This window comes from Myotis daubentonii, chromosome 2 (genome assembly GCF_963259705.1).
Source record: "Myotis daubentonii chromosome 2, mMyoDau2.1, whole genome shotgun sequence".
NCBI classification, from domain to species: domain Eukaryota; kingdom Metazoa; phylum Chordata; class Mammalia; order Chiroptera; family Vespertilionidae; genus Myotis; species Myotis daubentonii.
The window spans coordinates 68,660,681-68,684,495 of NC_081841.1; the positions used below are offsets into that span (position 1 = coordinate 68,660,681).

General features: G+C 34.9%; 1 protein-coding gene across 14 annotated transcripts in view; it reads left to right on the forward strand.

Moving 5' to 3' along the window:
* Nucleotides 1-23,815, forward strand: part of CNOT2 (CCR4-NOT transcription complex subunit 2) — a 139,642-nt gene that overhangs the window by 95,525 nt on the left and 20,302 nt on the right. For 12 of the 14 annotated variants that reach the window (XM_059683627.1, XM_059683621.1, XM_059683623.1 and 9 more), the window contains 4 exons: nucleotides 8,048-8,114; nucleotides 18,582-18,729; nucleotides 19,456-19,638; nucleotides 21,822-21,901. In XM_059683627.1, coding sequence (XP_059539610.1) covers nucleotides 8,048-8,114; nucleotides 18,582-18,729; nucleotides 19,456-19,638; nucleotides 21,822-21,901 — 478 coding nt within the window. The remainder of the gene's footprint in view (nucleotides 1-8,047; nucleotides 8,115-18,581; nucleotides 18,730-19,455; nucleotides 19,639-21,821; nucleotides 21,902-23,815) is intronic. The other 2 variants (XM_059683624.1, XM_059683628.1) reach the window with 2 other exon arrangements.

The window sequence follows — 23,815 nt, forward strand, 5'->3', positions numbered from 1 at the left end:
TGTCCACTTACCAGCAGGGAGCAGACCTAAGCTGCAGTCGGACATCCGTAGTATTCCTGAGGAGGCAGGAGAGGCTCCTGCCACCACCGCTGTGCTGGCAGCCGTCAGCCTGGCTTGTGGCTGCGCAGAGCTACCCCTGTGGGAGTGCACTGACCACCAGAGGGCAGCTCCTGCATTGAGCATCTGCCCCCTGGTGGTCAGTGTGTGTCATAGTGACCAGTCTTTCCAGTCATTCTGCTGTTAGGTTCAGTTTGCATATTACCCTTTTTTATATACAATAGAGACCTGGTGCACCAGTGGGGGCCAACTGGTTTGCCCTGAAGAGTGTCCTGGATCAGGGTGGAGGTCTCGCTGGGGTGCCTGGCCAGCCTGGGTGAGGGGCTGATGGCTATTTGCAGGCTGGTCAAGCCCACCAGTGGGGAACCTCACCCCTTGAGGGTTTGGCCAGCCTGGGTGAGGGGCTGATGGCTTTTTGCAGACTGGCCACAGCCCCTTTAGGGTAGGGGTCCCCGCCGGGGTGCCTGGCCAGCCTGGGTGAGGGGCTGAGGGCCATTTTCAGACTGACCAAGCCCCCCAGCGACCGAAGCTCCCAACTTTTCCTTTTTGTTGTGTGTGTTTCTTTTTAATTCACTCCAGCTCTGTGGCCATGGTGACTGGAAACAGGTATCTGGGGTTTATTTACCTTTTATAATTGAAACTTTCTTGCCTTGAGAGGAGGCCGCAGCTGGCCGGGAAGCTTGGCTTCCTCCATCGCCAGGGGCAACCCACTCCTGCTCGCTCCCGCTCCATGGCCATGGCTTGGTGAAAGCAGTTATCTGAGGTTTATTTACCTTCTATAATTGAAACTTTGTTGCTTTGAGTGGAGCTCAGAGCCGGCCGGGAAGTTTGGCTTCTTCCATTATTGGGGCAACCAAGCCTACTGCTCGCTCCAGCTCCGTGGCTGCTGGCTGCCATCTTGGTTGGGTTAATTTGCATATAGTAACTCTGATTGGCTGGTGGGTGTGGCTTAAGGCATAGCGAAGGAACGGTCAATTTTCATGTTTGTCTATTAGGCAAGATAGTCTTTTTATTTATTCATTTATTTATTTTAATTTTGTTTTATTGCTTAAAATAGTACAAAGAGTAGTACATATGTCTCTTTTTTACTTTCCCCCTTGACCTTCCCCCGGCCTCCCCTAACGCCCATGTCTTGTCTCCATTGGTTATGCTTATATGCATGCATACAAGTCCTTTGGTTGATCTCTTACCCGCCCTCCCCCCCCCCCCGCCCCCCGCTGGCCTTCCTGCTGTAGTTTGACAGTCTGTTTGCTGCTGCTCTGCCTCTGTGTCTATTTTTGTTCATCAGTTTATAATGGTCTTTATTATCCATAAATGAGTGAGATCATGTGGTACTTTCCTTTCATTGACTGGCTTATTTCGCTTAGCATAATGCTCTCCAGGTCCATCCATGCTGTTGCAAATGGTAAGAATTCCTTCTTTTTTACAGCAGCGTAGTATTCCATTGTGTAGATGTACCACAGTTTTCTAATTCATTCATCTGTTGATGGGCACTTAGGCTGTTTCCAGATCTTCGCTATGGTAAATTGTGCTGCTATGAACATAGGGATGCATATATCTTTTCTGATTGGTGTTTCTGTTTTCTTGGGATATATTCCTAGAAGTGGGATCACTGGGTCAAATGGGAGTTCCATTTTTAACTTTTTGAGGAAACTCCATACTGTTCTCAACAGTGGCTACACCAGTCTGCATTCCCACCAGCAGTGCAGGAGGGTTCCTTTTTCTCCACATCCTCTCCAGCACTTGTGGTTTGTGGATTTGTTGATGATAGCCATTCTGACAGGTGTGAGATGGTACCTCATTGTTGTTTTGATTTGCATTTCTCGGATGATTAGTGACTTTGAGCATGTTTTCATATGTCTCTTGGCTTTCTGAATGTCCTCTTTTGAAAAGTGTCTATTTAGGTCCTTTGCACATTTTTTAATTGGGTTGTTTATCTTCCTTTTGTTAAGTCGTATGAGTTCCCTATAAATGTTGGCGATTAAACCTTTATAGGTAATAACATTGGCAAATATGTTCTCCCACACAGTGGGCTTTCTTGTTGTTTTGTTGATGGTTTCTTTTGCTGTGCAGAAGCATTTTATTTTGATGTAGTCCCATTTGTTTATTTTCTCTTTAGTTTCCAATGCCCTAGAGTCCAGTGATGGCAAACCTATGACACGCGAACTTATTTTTTTGGTTGATTTTTCTTCTTTAAATGGCATTTAAATATATAAAATAAACATCAAAAATATAAATCTTTGTTTTACTATGGTTGCAAATATCAAAAAATTTCTATATGTGACACGGTACCAGAGTTAAGTTATGGTTTTTCAAAATGCTGACATGCCGAGCTCAAAAGGTTCGCCATCACTGCTGGAGCTGTATCGGTGAAGTAATTGCTTCGGCATATGTCTGAGATTTTGTTGCTTTTGGATTCTTAAAGTATTTTTATGGTTTCCCGTCGTAGATTTAAGTCCTTTATCCATTTTGAGTTTATTTTTGTGTATGGTGTAAGTTGGTGGTCTAATTTCATTTTTTTGCATGTATCTGTCCAATTTTCCCAACACCATTTATTGAAGAGACTGTCTTGCTCCATTGTATGTTCTTGCCTCCTTTGTCAAATGTTAATTGAGCATAGTGGTTCGGGTCGATTTCTGGGTTCTCTGTTCTATTCCATTGATCTATATGTCTGTTCTTTTGCCAGTACCAGGCAGTTTTGAGAACAGTGGCTTTGTAATACAGCTTGATATCTGGTATTGAGATCCCACCTACTTTGTTCTTCTTTCTCAGGATTGCTGCAGCTATTCGGGGTCTTTTTTTATTCCAGATGAATTTTTGGAGAGTTCGTTCTAGGTCTGTGAAATATGACGTTGGTATTTTAATGGGGAGTGCATTGAATTTATAGATTGCTTTGGGTACTATGGACATTTTAATTTTTTTTGGTGTGCTTGTTTGTTAGATTTCATTCTGACTTCAGTGGTTTAATCTTTTTTAACCATACTGTTTTTAATTTTAAAATGTTCTTCAGATTCTATCTATAGTTAGAACTTTCTTTTCCTTTGTTTCTTTTTCTATTTGTAGATATAATAGAGGGAAAGTCATATTTCTTTACTGTTTTTATCCTTGAATAATAATCTCAGTATTATATTATCACCATACCTGTAAGTATATTTCTTGTACCATGAATTTTTAAAAAAAATTTTAAAACTTCATTTTCTAATTGCTTTTGTGTTTGGGAAAGTTTTATTTAACAAAACTTTTGTTGTATTTTGAAGTCATTCCTTAATGTAGACAATAATTTCTTGACCAAACTTATTTTAATGTTTCTTAAAAGAGGGTTTGTAATTGAAAGTACATTTATTAGAGAGAATAAATGTGAGAGGTAGTCACTATTGAAAAGTACATGTGGTATAGAATAATTAATACTTCTTTGCTGTTATGGATTCCTGGCAGGAGCCAAATTGGCCTATTATTAAGTTTTCAAACATACATTTTTTAAACCAAAATTTCAGACTTCTTTTTTTGTCATGAATTTCAGTTTTATCTAGTAACTGGAAATAATTTTTAAAATAGTTTCTAATCTGTTGATTTCTTTGACATTCTCTATATTAAAGGATAAAGGAGCTTTTTGTTGGTCAAGGAAATAACTTGAATCGCATAAGTAGTTCTAGCTGCGTCTTGGTTTTTCTTATTGTTTGACTGCAGTATATTATAGACTGTGAAATGGGGAAGAGTATAATTATTTGATGGTTTTAGACTGGGAACACAGTAACCTACTTGTTGGTTTCAGCATTTTACTCATTCTGTGACATTTGATCTTTTTCTATCATTTCTCTAAGAACACAAATTCTCCTTATTTTAACAGGAATTTGTGATGACAGACTTATTTCTATAGCTTCTTAGCCAGAAATTAATATAAATTTGGGATGCTATTAAAAAAATCCCCAAAGGCCGGGAACTCCTGGCTGCTGTTAATGACAGTCCTGCCTTAGGAGGAAGACTAAATTATTAGAAGCTCCTCCTACCATTTATTGAGCACTTATTATATGCCTTATCTCCTTTAATCTTCACTTCATCTTTATGAGATAGGTAGTGTTATTTCCATCCTGCAAGAAGGGAACAGAAACTCAGCTCTCCCATAGGTAAGTTGCAGAACCAGGATTCAAATCCAGATTTGTTTTCTGACTCCAAAGCTGGGCTCTTTCTACTTATGCTGCATTCCCTACTGTAATGTGTCTCTTGATCTTCTAAAATTTTATATCTTTCTAAGAAATTTATCTGTATGTTAACTTTCAGCAATTTAAAATATATAAATTTTCTGGGTTTTGTTCATTGTAGTTATTGCTGTGCCAGAGTACATTTGGTATGCATTTTTTTTTTTTTACTTTATAAATAATATTAGAGCAGTGATGGCGAACCTATGACACGCGTGTCAGAGGTGACACACAAACTCATTTTTTTGGTTAATTTTTCTTCTTTAAATGGCATTTAAATATATAAAATAAATATCAAAAATATAAATCTTTGTTTTACTATGGTTGCAAATATCAAAAAATTTCTGTATGTGACACGGCACCAGAGTTAAGTTAGGGTTTTTCAAAATTCTGACACGCCGAGCTCAAAAGGTTCGCCATCACTGTACTGGAGTGCATAAAATTTGTGCATGAGTAGGGTCCCTAGTGGCTGCCAGAGGGGCCTTCCTTTGTTCCACGCTGCCCCTGGTGGTCAGTGCATGTCATAGCGAGTAGTCGAACTCCCAGTCAGTCAAACTCCCTAAGGGACACTTTGCATATTAGGCTTTTATATATATAGATTTCTATGCCATTCATATTCCTTCATTGTTTTAAATCTATTTTTAGCACTGATATATTTCATGAATCATTCTTTCAGAGTTTAAAAATACCATAGCATTAGGGGTTGATTTTATGAGAAATTATTTGCATTTTTGACACATTTTGAGGCAGTCAGTTTAACATTTGTATAGCTGATTAATGCTTACTTTATGTGGATGTTTTGAAAATGTAACCAACTAGCCCTAGCTCAATTGGCTCAGTGGATAGAGTGTCAGCCTGTGGACTGAAGGGTCTAGGTTCGGTTCCGGTCAGGGACACATTTCTGGGTTGCGGGCTCAATCCCTAGTAGGGGGTGAGCAGGAGGCAGCCGATTAATGATTCTCTCTCATCATTGATGTTTCTATATCTCTCCCTCTCCTTGCCTCTATGAAATTAATAAAAATACTTAAAAAAAAAAAGAAAATGTAACAAACTATTTTCATATTCCTGTAAAGCAGAGTTTTCTAACCTTCTTCATGTACTCACACATAGAGAAAATGATAATATTTAATATGTCACTCTGCTAAATGGATCATTTTACTAATCTTTGTCTCAAGTTGTTGGCCCAGTAAGCTATGTCATCTCTACCTTCATGCAGTACCTCCCCACTAAGCTTCCTAATGCTGAGCAGGCTGATATCTTGGCACACCTATAACTCTCTTGTAGATGTTTAATCTTTGTGAGAATGTAGACTAAAGTGTTTGTTCTTAGGAGTTATGTACTCACTAAAAATAAATTTCTAGGAAAAGTAAAATTTTAAATGGTTCATTTTAAAATGTTTACACTGACAGATTTTTCTAAGTCATGCATTCACGTTGGCCAGCAGCTTATATTTAAAGCCTTTGGAAGCAGCTTGCTCTTCTATTTTCTTTTATAGCTTATAATGATATCAGAAAATCATGACTCTTAAGCATTTCATGTAAACCTTTTACCTTCTATCACCAACTAAATCTTCCTAATATATTATACATTTTCTTTGATTTTGTTCTTAGCCTTTCATGTACTTAAAATATTTCTAGTTATGTGCTAACAGTCATGACAACTGTACCTAACAAAAGGACTTGATCAGACATAAAATGCATAATTTTTCAGTTTGTTCAGATTGCATACTCTCTGGATTTGAGAAGATATATTTAGAATGTTCTGTGCTTTTTTAAAGAAAATTTGTTACTGTACTAAACTACTGCTATTTTATAGTAGTATGTAACTCAGCTCTACAGAAGAGTCTGATGTGTATAATTAATTTGAAACTACAGTTGTATACAAACTATTAAATTTTAGAATAATTAAAATGCCTTAGAATTTTGATATAAAAATAATATGAAATGTGTTCTTTTAAAGCTCTATTTTGTAACTATTTCTCCTGGTTTTCCTAATATGGTCAGTGTCAGCCCAGTTCTTTTTTTGTTAATCTTCACCTGAGAATATTTTTTCTATTGATTTTTTCAGAGAGTGTAAGGGAGGGGGAGGTACAGAGAAAGAGAGAGAAACATCTATGTGAGAGAGACATATTGGTTGCCTCCTGCACGCACCCCAACCAAGGCTGGGGAGCAAACCTGGGACCCTTCAGTCAGTGGGCCACTGCTCTATTCACTGAGACAAACCGGCTAGGGCCAGTGTCAGCCCATTTCTTCACTGGAAACAAGAGTGACCTCTGATAGTTCCCTGACTGGTGATTCTTTACCCACCTCCTTTCCCCTATTCCTCAACCATTTCAATAGAACATCAAATACTGTGCTTCTACAACCAGAATGCCTCTTCTTTGTAGTCCCACTTCTGCTGTTCTAGTTTAGTATTTTCTATTTCCACCCATTTTTGCTGTTTGAATTATCTTCCCAAACACAGTTTGATTGTTTTACTTCCTTGGTTAATACTAGTTTTTCTCTTTATTACCGTAGTTGGTAGCCACTTTTTGTATGCCATTTAAGAAGACTCTTTACATTTGGCCCCAACATAGTCTTTTATTTCTCATCTTCCTGTGCCTCACTGTGCATTGGGGTTGACCCTATCTCCTTTCCTTAATTACCTTATTATCCTAATGTTTCTTATTTTGTATTGTAATCATGTCACTAACGTTTATCCCATCCTCACTGTGGAAGACCACTCATCTATATTCACATGAGATGTTACCATTCTACAAAGCATTTCTGTTACCTAACCAGTGTTCAGAATTATTTTTCTCTGGTATTACTTTATACTTCGTTTAGAGCATTTGCCACACTGTGCCTTAAAATACAACTAGTTGTATAATTCATTTTCTTCCTTTAATAGCTTATAATCCATTTGATGATATGGCCCATGTATTATTTAATTAAGATATTTTATGGTTGCTTAATATAAGACGGAATACACAGACATGCACTTACCTGTGCTCATTTTTATTTGTTCAGTTTAAGTATCTATTCATAACATTGCCATTTATAGTAGTACTCTGTGAGGAAACAAAATTCAATATAACATGTTCCTTGAGAATTAATATTCTAGGGGGGAAAAGGATGATGCAATGAACGGAAAGGCATTTTATAGTAATGCCATGAAATTCACATCACTCACTAATAGACTGTATAATATACATTTATATACCATGTCTATATATGAGTATTTTTTGAAAGTATTTTGACTTGTCCTTTGGTAGTGTGTTATCTCCGTCTATTATATGGTTGCATGTACTAGTATATTTGTTAGGTTTTTATTTATTTTTTACCAATTTGATACACATCATTTATTTGTGCATACAAGTCATGAACTATTCTTACAAAATAAAAAACTTTTCTATTTAGGTAATTTTATTTTTAATTTAAATAAACTGAATTTAGAATTTAGCTTAATATATTATTTAAGAATTAAGGAATTCACTTATGAATTTAGAGGCTGACTTTTTGAAATACTGTCAAATTTTTGTTAACCTAGTTTTCTTTTAAAGTGAAATAATGATTTTGTTATAGTTTCATTTAGAATAACTTGAAAAAACTTTCGTGATAATAAAAAATTTCATTTTATTTGCACAGTTTAATTTTATCCAATTGTGAATTTAATGTTTGTTTTATGTTTTTCTGAAGAAGGAGAAATGTGGGTTTGACTCTCGCATATTATGATGTATTGTACAGATTGGCAATGTGTAAATGCATTGTTCTGTGTACTTTCTTTATGTTCTAATATAATTAATTTGTTTCTAGATGCTGGCATCACCATCAACATCAAGTCAGCTGTCTCAGTTTGGGGCAAGTTTATACGGGCAACAAAGTAAGAATTTTGTATTTATTCTGAAATACTTTAAAGAAAAAAACAACAACTACCAAGTAAAGAACAGCCAGTGCTGCCCTTGTGGGTTTGTTCTAGGGTTTAAAAGGAAAGATACTTAATTTTTAGTTTTTCTTATTTCACTTATATAATAAAATCTCATTATATCAGACCTTTCTAATTAAAAATTTATTGTTATTTGGATATAGGTTAGATTAAAATTCATTTCTGCATCTTTTGTATCTATATATATTCTTTTGCAGTAATTTTGAAGAAGAATTTGCTAAACAAATTAAAACTAGACATCCATTCTTTTTTCAATTAGAGGAAGTTAAAGGGTTTTTTGTTTGGTCAGTTGACTAGGTTGTTTGTGGTTTTTGGCCTTTTTAATAATGTGAGCCCATTTACTTAGCAGTTTGTCAAATGTTCTCTTTGTTTAGCAAATATTTCTTCTTTCACTTTAGCTCAGTCTAGGTATAGAATCAATGTTTTTGACTCACAGTTTAATGCATTTTCCATATGCAAGGTTTTATTTCTTATTAAGTACTAGAGGCCCTGTGCACAAAATTTGTGCACGGGTGGGGGGGGGGGGTGTCCCTCAGCCCAACCTATACCCTCTCACAATCCGGGACCCCTCGGTAGGGTCCCTAGGCCTGGCCAGTGATCAGGGCTTATCGGGGCTTTCCTGCCCCTGGCTGCCAGCAGCTGGCCCCATCCCCATCGCTGCCACTGCTTGCCATCTGTGTGGCACTGCTCCCCCTCCCCCACCTTCGTTTGCGGGCGACAGGTGTGGGGTGTGATTGCTTAGCTGGTCTGGGGCTCCCTCTGTGAGGCAATCGCTGGCCAGCCCCGCACACCCGCCACAGGGTCGCTGGCCAGAGACCTGGGCCTCCCTCTTTGGGGCGATTGATTGTGGGGCTCCGTGATCAGTTGCCCAGCAGAGGGAGGCCTCTCCTTCCCACCCCACCCCCAATTGATTGCCCTGCCAGCCGGTGGCCTGGGCCTCCCTCTTTGGGGTGATCGTGGGGTGATGATGGGGCCCCCGACCAATCGCATCGCACCCGCCTTGGCTGGCCTGGAGCCAGTGCGTGTCATAGCATGGTCATCTGGAAGGTTGTCCAATGGTCATTCTGCTGTTCGGTTCGGTTGATTTGCATATTACGCTTTTATTATTATAGATTGTAATACTTTTATAGCGCTTAGCACAGTGCCTGGCGCATAGTAAGCGCTCAATAAATGTTAGCTGTTATCACAAAAATATTTATAATTTTAAATTATAAAATCTTCCTATTTTTAAAAATTAATTTTCCAAACTGTTATATATTAATACTATTTTTATCATCTCTGTAAATGTCAGAGACTGCTGATCTGTTTATGAGAGGGAGGAGACTTAAAAGGAATAGAAGTTTGCAGCATAGATTACAGAATAATAATAGAGAAGACAGTCTGATGGCTAAGTATCTTAACTAGCTTCAAATAAAAATCAGTTACTTGATTTTAAACTCTTTTCCAATATAATAAAAGGCAAAGTTTTTTTAGGTATCAGAATAGTTATCATACCACTTGATCCTTCAAACTTATTTTGAAGGTTAGTAGGGGGAAGTGTTTGTGTTAGAAATATAGTTTACATCTCCTTTTTTCTCCTTCTTTTGTGGCCTTTCTCTTTTGCTATGAAACAAAATTTTGTTAATAAATAATTAGTAAATAATATTATTAGGTACTTACAGATGTTAGCAGTTTTCTCTAAATTGAGAACATATTTAAAGAGCTTTTTATAATAGGAACCGTGTTGCTTATTTACCCTCCAGTGTTCATCATAGCTGTTGGGGAATATTATTAGCTAGTAATTTCTTTCTTTTAACCTGTGTTTTAGTATTAAACATACTGCTTTCACCTTTCTGGTAACCCTTACTATAGAAATAAATGCCTAGTTATTTTAAAGCTACCCTTTATATCTGTAGAGAACTGTGAAAAACATACTTTGTTTTCTTTTTAAAATCCACAGTTTTGGATTAGAGAAAAATTACATTTGAGAAACTAAGGTTATTTTATGAAGAATGGCAATTACTTTACAACATAATCAGTTATATGGATTTTAAAGCTCTGATCTAATTTTTTTAAACCTGCAAGTGTGAAATTGTAATTGGGCTAAGCTGTGGAATGGATTAGGTTTTAATTATAGTTATTTTATTGCTATGATGGACATTTATTGACTTTTTAATTTGTGTAAATCATTGTGCTGATTGTTAAGGATATACAAAAATTAATAAATGAGCAAAGTTATTTTTATTAGAAAATGTATTTTAAGGTACTTATTAGTTTAAAAACAAGCCACATATGACATGTATTTCCCACTGGAGGTTAATATATTAAATGGCTATATTCCTTTAGTATTGGTGAAACAGCATTTTTAATGCATGGCTCACTCTTTAACTGACATTGTGGGCATTAATTAGTCTACAGAAAAATCGAACCTTAGATCAGTTGGTACTAAAGTATTTCAAGTCAGGGTACAATTATTTCTTTCCAGCATATAAATTTAGAAGCTACAAATCGTAAAAGAAGACAGAGCCTGGAATCCCAGTCTCTGTCAGTTAGCAGGACCAAGTCAAATCATTTAGCCGGTAAGTAGTCTGAACACATACCCTGTTAGAGAGGAAAACAGTTGCTACTCTGTGGGGTTTGAGGGCTAGGTTTAATAGTATAACCAAGTCAGAATGATGAAACTTGAAGGGCTGACCTTAATAAAGGACGAGGAAGGAGAAGGAAAATTTAGGTGGGAGTATATTACTGATTCTTGTCTTATGGCAATTAATTGTAATTTGCATTGGTCTTGCTATAACTAAAAGTTCTTTTGCCTCCCAGTTTGCATTGAGTACCACCATTAACTTTATATTCAGATTGTCGAAATTCAGTAGGAAGTTGTGCCATTAAAATGGAGTTCTGCTGTCTTTTTTGTGTATTCTTAATGATTAGAGAGAGGTGATAGGAGGAGAAGGAAGAGTGCTCTCTCGAAAACTGAGACTCACTGAGATTAAACAAAGGAAGAAATTCTTCTTGGAATGGATACAGAACTGCTTAAACTTACATTTTGTCAGGTTTGGGTGGAAGTGGTTGCATAGTACATAAGGGTACCCAGAAAATTATTGTATCCAAGTAACTTTTCATCCAGGAGTTCATGAATACTATGCACCAAATGATAACTATGGAAGCCAGTAAACAGAATCTTGTATTCAAGATTGCATGATGTTCTCTACTTCTTTGATAAGATTTTAGGTATACTTTACAGGTTTCAATATGCCTGGTCTTTCTGAAGCTATCTACTACATTGGAATGAACAGAGAACCAGGAATTAATTTCTCCTAGATATTCAGTGCATTGAAATTAAGTGGCAGTATAGCTGGAGTGACTTTTCCTTACTTACTAAGAAACTACTATTTACTGGGTGCTTTCTGTATGCCTGTTATCTTAAAGGCACCTGGGTAAACTAGCTCTCTGGATGAATCCATTATACACATTTGTATCTGAATTTTCAGAGGACCCAGACCTGTTGTCAGGAAAGGAAATAAACTTGTCTTTCTGGAATCTGAACTCCTAGCTTGAGAGCAGTGGCTTAGTCTCATGCTTTCAACAACATCTCTTGGGCCTCCTGTTTTAAGAACACCTATGTGAAGGCTACTTATTTTATAGAGAACCAGAACACAAGTAGGGTGGTTCAGATGATGCTATTGACAGTTAGTATGGCAAGGGACACATTTTGGTAGCTTCAGGAAATTGGAGAACCATTTAACAGGTACTTGAATTAAAACTGAATCCTCTGGGAGTTCTTACTCTCACGAAGCACATTTATATATAAAATACTAAATAACAGCCTCCAGTGCTAATAGATAGGTTAAAAGGTATGGCATGGACAGACAGTTTGGAGAGAAAAGCACAGTAAGTTGCAGTGGAAAGGACGGTTTCAAAAAGGAGATAGGAAATGAGTTTAACAAGATACTCACTGAATGCCTACCATATATATGTCATCATCCTAGGTACTACAATGTGTAGTAGAAGAGATCATTCTCTCTTATGATATCTCCATGTAGTGTACATACTGCTGTGGTACATACATGCATTTATTTATTGCATGTCTTCATTGCCTTTGTTTCCTCAGTACTCTACATGGCAGGCACTTAGTAAATGTTTGTTGAATGATGAGCAAGATACGGTCCCTACATATAATACAGTAGGATATGTACATGTTATTTTACTACCAAGTGGAAGAAGTACAGAATTTAATGGATATTTCAAAGTCAGGAGTAATCACATATCTTGGAGAAAGATCAGGAAAGGGTTTACAGTTGAGGCCATTTTGACATTGGCTATCTGTGAGACTACGTGTAAGGTTGTTTGAGTAGTATAAACAACATCCACAAAATGGGATATATTAGGGAGTGTTCTATTTTATTAAGGCAAGGTAAACCTATTAGGCTGTTACATTGGTTTCAGCTAAGAAGTACAATTTTCACAATTCAGTATCTTTGCTACTTTTCAAGCTCAAGAACACAACTATTGCATACAGTACCGCCCCCCCCCCAAAAAAAAAAAAAACAACCAACTATTTTTTTGGTGAAAATGATTACTTCATTGGACTACCTTATTTTATCTTTACATTTAAGATTTTACAGCTTCAGCCCTAGCTGGTTTTGCTCAGTGGATAGTGTCAGTCTATGGACTAAAAGTCCTAAGTTCAGTTCCAGTCAAGGGTACATGCCCGGGTTGCAGGCTCCATCCCCAGTAGGGGGCATGCAGGAGGCAGCCGATCAATGATTCTCTCTCATCATTGATGTTTCTATCTTTTGCTCCCTCTCCCTTCCTCTTTGAAATCAATAAAAATATATTTTTTTAAAAGATTTTACAGCTTCAGCTTTTTTTTTTTTTTGAAGTTTAATCCTTACCCAAGGATATGTTATTGATTTTTTACTTGGGGGGTGGGAGGCAGAGAGGGAGAGAGAGAAACATAAATTGGTTTACTTGCGAATGTGCGCCAATTGAGGATCGAACCCGAAACCCAGGCATGTGCCCTGATTGGGAATCTAACCTAAAACTTTCTGGTGTATGGGGCAACCCTCCAACCAACTGAGCCACCTGGCCAGGGCCAGTTTCAGTTTTAAAAGATCATTTTGCTATGTAGAAAATGAACTGGGTGGAGGTGGAACAAGTAAGGCTATTACTATAGTAGTTCAGGCAAGAAAAATAGAATGACTTGAATGAGTGGTGGAGGTGTTTAGAAGTGGTCAGATATTTTGGTGGTAGAGCTAATATGATTGTTTGATGGTGGGATGTGAAAGAGTGGGATCAAGTATGGTTTGAGACCTGTATTACTTTGTGAATATCTGCCACTAATTCATAATGGAAACTTAGCTTGTGGAGGAGTACAAAGTATAGATGGGAGTTTCACACATTTGTTCCACAGGTAGGGTGCTGGCTGCTGTAAAGATCCAGCCAAATGTTGTCTGGGACTCTCAGCTAGTGCTAACAAAGCAGCAACTTCTTATATTTGAGGATGCTGAAGTCAGTTAGCTCTAACTATGCTTCTTGTCTCATACATTCCAAGATGCAGAAGCAAGCCTCCTCCTCCAGGCATATCACTTGTGTCCTCATTTCATACATCTTGCTGTTCTCTCAGACTGAACTGTTATAACATTTTTTATCCCTGACTCCTCATCACCACCACCAAATACCTGGCTAGGTCTCTTTCATTAATTAATTCATGTACTGTCTCCTCCAAGAAACATTTTCTGATCATCGTATCTATTCTACTTTCACCAAGTTAGTCTGAGTTGGTGGTCCTTCCCACACACATCCAAGCATACCATACATATACTGCATGTAAACACCTCAATTATAGCAGTTTTTATTTTTTAACTAGAGCCCGGTGCATGATGGAATTGAAATAGGAGTTAAGAAATTGGGTCATTATTTTTATTCATTATTTGTGATCTTGGGCAAGTCACTTAATGCTTGATATTAGTTTGTCATATATAACTGTTGGATGATCTCATCTATAACTTAGTTGAATGATGATCTCTGGAGATTTTTCTGTCTCTAAGATCTTTTGATTTTAATAAAGGAAAATGAGTAATGAAATAATGTTAGAGGGAAGATTAATTGGCTAAATGCAGGACAGTTTGGGGGTAAGAAGATGTTTGTCCTTTGTCGGTGTGGGTAGGACAGGTAAGTTCATAGGGGAAGCTACTTGCTTTGGGAATGGAAAGGAGAATACTTTAAGAAGGTCTCTTGGATGAATTATGAATTTCTCCCCTTAATACAGATTTAAGGAGACTTAAAATATGAATATTCAAGGATCTGGTTGCTGTAATTGATTTTTTCCTTATAACTTATATTTTTATCTTTAGCCAAACCTTGAATAAAGAATGACATATCTTGCCATAAGTATTTAAGGGATGTGCTCTTAATTCAGTTTGTGCAGTGGAAATAATTCATGGAAACATTTCTTAGATCATAGGCTTTTGGATTTCTGAAGAATAATTAATAAAGAATTCAATTCATTCTTTGATTGTTTAGCAGCCCGCCAAATATGTAGCTTTGTATTTAGAATATGTTCATATATTCCTCCTAACATTGTATTACTTTATTTATCAATCTGTCAAAATGAAAGAAAAATTTGGTTTAGAAAAGTTTTAGAACTTTTCTTATTGCTTTTTAACAGTTTTTTGTTGTTGTTCATGTTTTATCCCTGTTCTGTAAAAAAAAGGGAGTAAATACTTTCTCTGTAGGATTGTTATAAGGAGGAAAAGAGATGAAGTAGCATAATGTTTGACACATGGTTCTTAGGTGTGTGATAAATTTTAATTCTACTGCCCTCCAATATACAAGCTCAGGCATACATATTTATATTTATCTGTTGTAGTTATTTTATGCCAAAGAAAAGTTTATGAGCTAGTTCTTCTCCCCAACACCCCTCTTTTTTCTTCAAACTTACACGTATTCTTCGTGGTATAATATTTTGGAGATGAATTTCCATCATTTTTTTCTAATTATGCTAGAAAAAGAGTGAATTTTTCCCTCCTCTGACCCTACTCAGTTGTAATAGTTTGACTTAAGTAACTCAGATTTAATGACTTAGTGTATTTTGTTTCCTAAAAGTAAATCTTTGTATATTCCTATTCAGTGATATTCTTTATGTCTTAAAGGAATTTGATGTTTTAAAAATAACTCAATTCTTAAGTATTCAAGGTTTGATGATCCAGTGTGAAATTGATGCCCTTCTTTCTGTTCTTTTGATTATTTTATACCTACCTCATTCAAAGTACATCTCAGACCTTTTGATTTATAAGCTGTTTTTTGTTAAATTAAGCATGTTGAAGAAAAAATAAAAGTAAATGCTAGTCTTTGAGTTTCTTTATTTCAGAGTCTTCCTCCACTCTAAGCACTATAAATTAACTCGTTTGCCACTTCCTAATTGACTACAAACCTTACCCATTCTTATTTCCTTCTCTTAAGTTTTTAAGTTTAAAAATGTTCAGATAATCTCATATTTCTTAAGTTATAAATTTTCATAATACAGCATAGAATAATTTGTATATGATGGGTTGAAGTAAGCAAATCTGGATGGGTTTTGTAAGGCTTATTAATTATTAGAAAAAAAGCCTGAGGGTACTAGATTTTTGTGGAAAGTGTATGTTTATAGTGAAGAAGCTGTAAAGAGAGTGAAAAGGAAAACTAGAGGAAAGAAAACTTGACAGATATAGAGAAAAGAGGGAGAAAGAAAATGGAGGGAAGAGAACAAGAGATGAAGGTTTAGAAAAAGTTTGAAGAAACAAACATTCAAAAATGGGAAAAGAAAGCAAGAGAAAAAAAAACAAATTTATTAGGCTCTCATAAGGGTACTAATTTAGTGGTATATTGGGTTCCTAAAGGGCTCTAAACTCTTGTCTTGGTTCTTTGGGTCACCTTGGAGAAGTCAGTTAACTTACCTGAAGCTCAGCTTCCTCATCTGTAAAATGTGAACTTTGGACTAATTAATCTTCAAGGTTCCTTCTGGCTCTAAAATTGTATATTTCTTGTTTGTCCTTTGTCGGTGTGGGTAGAACAGGTGAATTCCTAGGGGAGGCTACTTGCTTTGGGAATGGAAAGGAAAATACTTTAAGAAGGTCTCTTGGATGAATTATGAATTTCTCCCCTTTTCTTAATACAGATTTCAGGAGACTTAAAATATGAATATTCAAGGATTTGGTTGCTGTAATTGATTTTTTTCCTTATAACTTATATTTTTATCTTTAGCCAAACCTTGAATAAAGAATGACATATCTTGCCATAAGTATTTAAGGGATGTGCTCTTAATTCAGTTTGTGCAGTGGAAATAGTCACTGAGAAAAACATTCCTTTGGGAAATTTGCAGCTATAGCTGACTTTTGGACAACATATTTGGGGAGAAGGATGTAAGCTCCCTGAGGATAGGCGCCTTTTTTCTCTATTTTGTTCACTGCTATATCCCCAGCAGCTGGAACAGTAAATGTTTAGTGAGTTATGTGAGAATTATCACTGGGTGGTTCGTTTCAGGAAGCATCTAGTGGGCCTAGGAGAAAACTATGTGCTTGAAAGAAGGAAAAGACTGATTTCTTCTGAAGTTATCTTATATACTTATATAGGTTGATTTTTAATATTTTGTTCTTCCTTATTTTGTCCCAGATTCAGAGAAAGTGGCTGCAGGTAGTGGTATACTCATCACAAAACTTATAGTAATCAGACATATAGTAACTATATCAACATGTAATCTAGGCCAGATTTTTTAAGTTCTCTTCATGTGACTTAAAGAAATACAGAACCAAGCTTGGGTCTTCATGGAACATGAGTGAAAAGAGTACACATAGATTATAGTCATTATATTTAAGTTGTATACATTGGCTTCATTCAGTTGAGAAGCAAACTTTAGGCTGAGTACTGAGGCTGGTAGATTTAAGGGAAATTTTAATCCACTGGTATCCCCCTAGATTAGAAGGTGGTACATAGTTATGCCTAAAGGTAAATTTTATAAAGATATTTGGAGGAAACATTCAGAATATATCTTCTGTTTCTTTGAGGTCATAGTTTCAAAATATGCAGGTTGTTGCAGTTTTTGACACAAAATTAGACCAAAAGGGGGTGGGGTGGGGGAAGTTACTTTAAATCTCTAGCACTTGTCATCTACTTATTCATTAGCACTCACTCCCTTTTATCACTTTTATTTAACCTCCAGTTAGAATAAGTTTGGTTGACGTGCCATTCCACGTAGACAGAAACAGAAAGCATAAAAAAGTGTGTGTCAGGAAGATGGAGGCAATGGGCCATTCATTCATAGGCAGATATGATGACAAGTTAGAGCTGAACAGTCTTACTTTGAGAGATAAAAGGGGGGAAAATAAACATCTAGCACATTAGGTATCCATAATAATTATTCTGAGTCATTAAGAAAATAATAATTTGTATTTTATACTAATAAAAGGTAGGAATTATGTCATTTTTCTAAAAAGCTTATTCCAAACATTTATTTTTTAATGTTTTACATCTGAATATTAAACCCTCAGTAGTCTTCAAAAATACACCTATTGGAACGCATTTATTCCTACATCTGGCCCCAGGAGTGCTACTAGATAAATAGAAGGTGATCGTACTTTGAAATTTATTTATTTTTAAAATACATTTTTATTGATTTCAGAGAGGAAGGGAGAGGGAGAGAGAGCGAAAAAAAAACATCATTGATGAGAGAGAATCATTGATCAGCCACCTCCTGCACACCCCACACTGGGGATTGAGCTGCAACCCAGGCATGTGCCCTACCCGGGAATTGAACCATGACCTCCTAGTTCATAGGTCGACGCTCAACCACTGAGCCATGCTGGCTGGGCTACTTTGAAATTTAAAAAAAAATTATATATATATTTAAAAGTTTTGTTTCTTGTAGCTATGTCAGGTTGAGTTTAATCAATTGCTTACATTTTATGTTGGGTTTGTAAAGACTATAATATTGAGAAGTATGTATGTATAAATAGTGGTAAAAAGACTTTCTGAAATGCATTTTAAAAGGATCATATAAAAAAAAGTTCCTTCAGCAAAGCGAGGTTAAATGTCTGTGTACTTCAATTATTTAAAACACACGATTGAAAATTTTTCAAAAAGCATATTTGTATAAATTGTTTTTATTGAACATCAATCATCTAATTTGTCATTGACAGACATAGCTTATTGTAAAATAGAAATATGAAAGCAATATCCATTTATAATACTACTAAATTTCAGACCAGGACATTATTTTTGTTAAAATCAGAGTCCATTTGGAGTTAATTGAATATATTCATTTAAAATTTGCATATTATATTACATGTTAGATAATTTTTAAATGTTTTAAATTACCAACTCCAGAAGATGGATAACAATTTCATTCCTGATGGCAATGAATTTCCTTCTTCTGAATTTTTTTAATAGGTGCACTAGGCCTTCCAATGAGGGGGATGAGCAACAATACCCCTCAGTTAAATCGCAGCTTATCACAAGGCACTCAGTTACCGAGCCACGTCACGCCAACAACAGGGGTACCAACAATGTCACTTCACACGCCTCCATCTCCAAGCAGGTATTTATTGGTGGACCAGCATATTTCTCAAAATGTATCTTTGTAGAGTAAGCAAGCTTTTCAGTTTTTCATAAGTTAACTAAATGATTCAGTGCCTTTCACTGAAGAAAAGAAAGTTGATACCCTCTGCTAATTTTATTTCATTGCAAATTGATAAGTTTAGTTTAAGATGTTTTTATCCTGCAGCTAGCATACTGGTTGTCAGCTGGTGGGTATTAAGGTTTAATTACCACCAGGGGGGCTTTTCCAAAAGCTAGCTCTCTTCCTCAAAGGAGGATATGCAATTTAAAATCACTCCTTAGATAATTCTGATTATTGCTCCCACACCACACATCCATTGCCTCTAGTGAGAATAAAATAAAACAGATTACATAGATGATGCATATTAGTATAAAGAAAGAAGGATAACATACATTTGGAATGAAATTCTAATATATATATGTGCAATACATTTGTATTATTTTATGTTATAGTCACAGTAATAGTTCTCTCATCTTAGATATCACCGTATATTAGTTCCACTGTAATTTGCCCTTGTTGGTTTATGTACTTTGGCTTTTTTTTTTTTTTAAGGGTAGAATAGCTGGACAAAAGAAATTAATAAAAATTAGCAATGCAATTTGAAAGTATATTTGAAGTTCTAGGATTAGGTCAATTGATTATTTACAGAGAATTTTAATGAGTAATTATAGAGAGTTTATTTAGTATAATGGACTTCTTTTTCAGGGGTATTTTGCCTATGAATCCTAGGAATATGATGAACCACTCCCAGGTTGGTCAGGGCATTGGAATTCCTAGCAGGACAAATAGCATGAGCAGTTCAGGGTTAGGTAGCCCCAACAGAAGCTCGCCAAGCATTATATGTATGCCAAAGCAGCAGCCTTCTCGACAGCCTTTTACTGTGAACAGGTAAGATGTTTATTGATACTGTGTATAATTGTCTTTCTGGGTATTTTCAAATTTGCCTTTTCATAATCAGCATTCTGTTCTTGAGTCGTGGCTTCTGTCTCATAAGTGTTTCATCATATATTTATGAACAGAGATTCTCTTTCTGTTACACATCACAATTTTAACCTCTCCAAATTCAACACATTCTTTTGAAAATCAGTTTTATTTTAGAAAGTACATTATCGCTTTTTATTGTTGCTCTTAGAAGAGGATTGTTTTTAGGTTGCCAGCAGGCAGATTTTTATTGGTATGTTTTTCCTCTATTAAATGAGGTCGGTCACCTGTGCGTTAAGAGACTTGTGAATAGGACATATTTGACTATTACTGCCTTTCTTCACTTAGGCTATGGTTAATACCTTTTCAATTGAAATTTAATTTCGTACTTACTTTGGAGACTTTCTGAACAAAGGTTTTCTCAGACTGTATCTATAGTATTTGAAAATTGTCATGGCCTGGGATTTAAAACAAAAAGATGAACTCTTACACCGTTTCATGCCTTTATCTACAATGTAAGGCTTTCTTGGGAAGATAACATTTAAGTTTGCCAATATTTTTTAAATGGAGAACTCCAGGGAAAAAGAGGACCTTGCTCTAGTTGTTTTCATCATACCCAGTTATTTCACTTTCTTTTATCTAGTACTTGTAAAATCTGAGTTAAAGTAGGTTATTAGGACATTTTCTTTTTAATCTTCATCTCATAAGCTTCAATTCTTACTTTTACTTAGACTTGAGAGCATTTCTTTTATAATCATACTGCTTTTTTAATTTTAAGTTATTATTTGTAAAGAGTTATCAAAATTCTCATCTCCTTGATAGCTTCCTAATCATGTAATACTTCTTGAGCTTTATCACATCTTTCCCCATTCTTATAGTATTGTTCATTGAATGTATATTTAAATTTTTGCCTTTCCATATTTTTTTACATTTTAATTGTCTTTAAAAATAATTTGTTTATAAACTGTCAATGATACTTTGTATCTCTAAAACCCTGCTTATTACTATTGATGAGTTATATTTATTATAGAACGTTTTCATCTCTTAGCACTTATTCAGTGTTTGAAGGTACCTATATCAGCAATTCTAACATGCTATTAAACCAACATTTCTATTGGCTTTCTTACTCTTCTCTGAAGTATTGTTGTTGCACAGCTGCATATTTTATGAAAATATTGTTTGGTCATAGTTAGTTTTTTAGACATAGGCAAAAAAACAAGACACCTATTATCTTCAAACAGTTTAACCCTACTAAGAACATGGATACACTGTCTTTTATTAGACTTTTTGATGTTAAAAATTCTTACTATCATTGTAGAATTGGCATTAATTCCTTTTGAAATTCTTTATTACTTCTGGCCTTGCTTTAAGTTGAGTCTTATTTTTTGCTTTGTTTTTCCATGTTTAGGCTTGTGCAAAAAAAAAAAAAAGGCACTTATAACTATTTACCAATTATCAATTGTTCATTAATTTTTAAAATTGATGGGGCTACAGGAAGATATTTTTTTTCTTTTAAGTATCTGAAAGATAAACTATATTTAAATAAGAATGATGTGTTTTAGAACACTGACTTCAGTTAAAGAAAAGCATCATTTACTTCAGATGAACTAAATGTTTGAGTGCCTATTTCCTCCTGACACTTAAGGGCAGATTATGCACAGTTGAATATGACGTGGACTCGGTTTATGAGGAGTGTATATTCTAGTTGAGGAAGAAAGACTGTATGAAAAAAGACCTTTTATGGACAATAACAGTAGCATACTTTCCCAGTAGTGGAAGAAAAGTATTCAGGAACAGTGGTGCTACACTAAAGTGCATAGTTTTGAGGTTAGTTCTGCCAGTATATCCAGTAAGTTGGCTCTCCAAGAAGACTAAATGGTACCCTTAATCTTTGTTTTCTTCAAGACTTATAAATTTTTTGTTTTTTTAAGTCATCTGTGTAAGATGTTTGGTTCTCTGTTGTTCATGGAAGGTCTTAGGGAGATTTTAAAATAAAATTAAAGAATTAAACTCAGGAAAACAAAATTAGTATTTGTTTTAGAACATATTGTTGTTTTATATGAGGAGACCAAAAGTATACACTTTTGTTTATCTTCATCTGAAAGTTAGTGTTCTTACTGTATATCTAAAATTATTTTCTATGTACCCAGTATGTCTGGATTTGGAATGAACAGGAATCAGGCATTTGGAATGAATAACTCCTTATCAAGTAACATTTTTAATGGAACAGGTAAGCTTATTCTGGAGATAGTACCCTATAAACATATGGTAGATCTTTGAAATATAAAGCAATTGAACATACTGGTCTTAAAATATTACAGGATTTTTTTGTGTGTTAAATTGGTAGAATTTAATTTAGTGAGAATTTGACAAGAATAGGACTTAATTCAGTGAACAGTTCAGAGATATTTAAATATATTTTTTCACTTGGCATGGTAATAGCATAGTTTTATAACTTCACTATTATTTCCTTAATACCTAGAGGACCCTAAACATTAACTAAGCCTTTATATATGCCTCTGAATCTTTTTTGCTTCAAGAACTTTTCCTATCCTCAGTCCTGTCACCATAGTCTAAACTAGGTTGGGTGGTATGGCATTCTAGCCAGTGAGACCCAGAATGAAGAAATCTTTAACATTATATGGAGCCACTTATAAGTTTTTCTTAACAGTTTTAATACTGATTTTGGCATTTTAACCCTTAGAAATTTTATGTGTAAAATTCAAAATTAATTACATGGAAAACCAACTCTGATATTGACACTAAAGAATTCTTGCAGTCTGTTGATTTATTTCTTTTAGCATCTGCTTCAGACCAAATAGGAGGCTTTGTTGCTATTCTGCTACAGGTTTCACCCTCTTCCACCCTTGCCTCCTGAGAAAGGAAATAAAGGATGTTGTTATGGTCATAGGAGCCAAAATAAATATGATTGTTGAGAGAGAAATGTATGTAAAAGTAGAAGGTGAAAGAATGATCAGTTAAATGGAGCATATGTGGAAGCTTGAGAGAAGATTTAGTAATGAAATGTCATCTGTGGCTATGGACTTTGATTTTTAAAGTTATCTCTTTAGCAGCATGAGTTGAACAAATGAGACTTTAAAATCCCAAGTTTTGGCATTTAAAAGTTAACAATTTGTGTTCAAGATGTTAAAATAATACGAAGTACCACATCCCATTATTTCTAAAATGTAGATTTTTTTTAATATCTCTGAAATTAAGCTGCATCTCATAGTTTAAGGCAGAAACATTTTAAATGTATCATAAAGTAACTGTCTGACAATGCCATCTTATATTCTGAGTTATGGTTTTATATATGTCTATAAATTTTAGAATTATTTTTAAAGTTGTTTTAACTAAGAATATTTCATGATAGGAAAATTGTTACTAAATCCCTAAAAATATAAATTTGGGGGTTAATTAACTATGTTAAGTAAAAACTATTCTCAAATAACATGGCAATTTAATTTCATCTAGAGGACCTGAATATGTGTATTAAAAATTATTATATAGTTAATTTGTAATCAAATAATTGAAAAGAGATTACTGTTTAGATTGAAACTGTGTAAATTATTAATTTATATTTTATTCATATAGTGTCTTATTAAAATTTAAAATTCATCAACTTCAATTTTTAAAAAAATCAATGGGTATGAATGATTTTATCTTTTACCCTTCATAATTTTAAATTGCCACGTAACTTGGAATGTTAAGAGAGTGTATTTTTTCTATTAGCAATTATCTTGAGATAAAAGTGTTTTTTTCCTGAGATTTTCTAATTACGAAACTTGGAGAAAAAATAAAATTAATAGGAAAGAAGGTAAAATAAAGTGAGAATGGTCATAAAACGCTAGGTGAAAAAAAAGCTATATTGCAGGCTAAAACTAAGGTAGAAATTAAATTCTTTAAAAATTAGAAATACAAGATTGTAAGAATTATAGAATAATAGAAGTTAAGAAAACAAGGGGATGATTAAAATAGGCAAAGTATAAATGTTGGGTTAAATTTTATTTTTTAAAAGGAAGCAAGCTGAGTTTATAAAAATTTAAAATGATCAAAAATAAAGTTTATTTAACATATATTTATTGAGCGCCTACTGTGTAATAGGTAAAAAACTTTTGGTCTTTATATCATATTCCCATGCTTC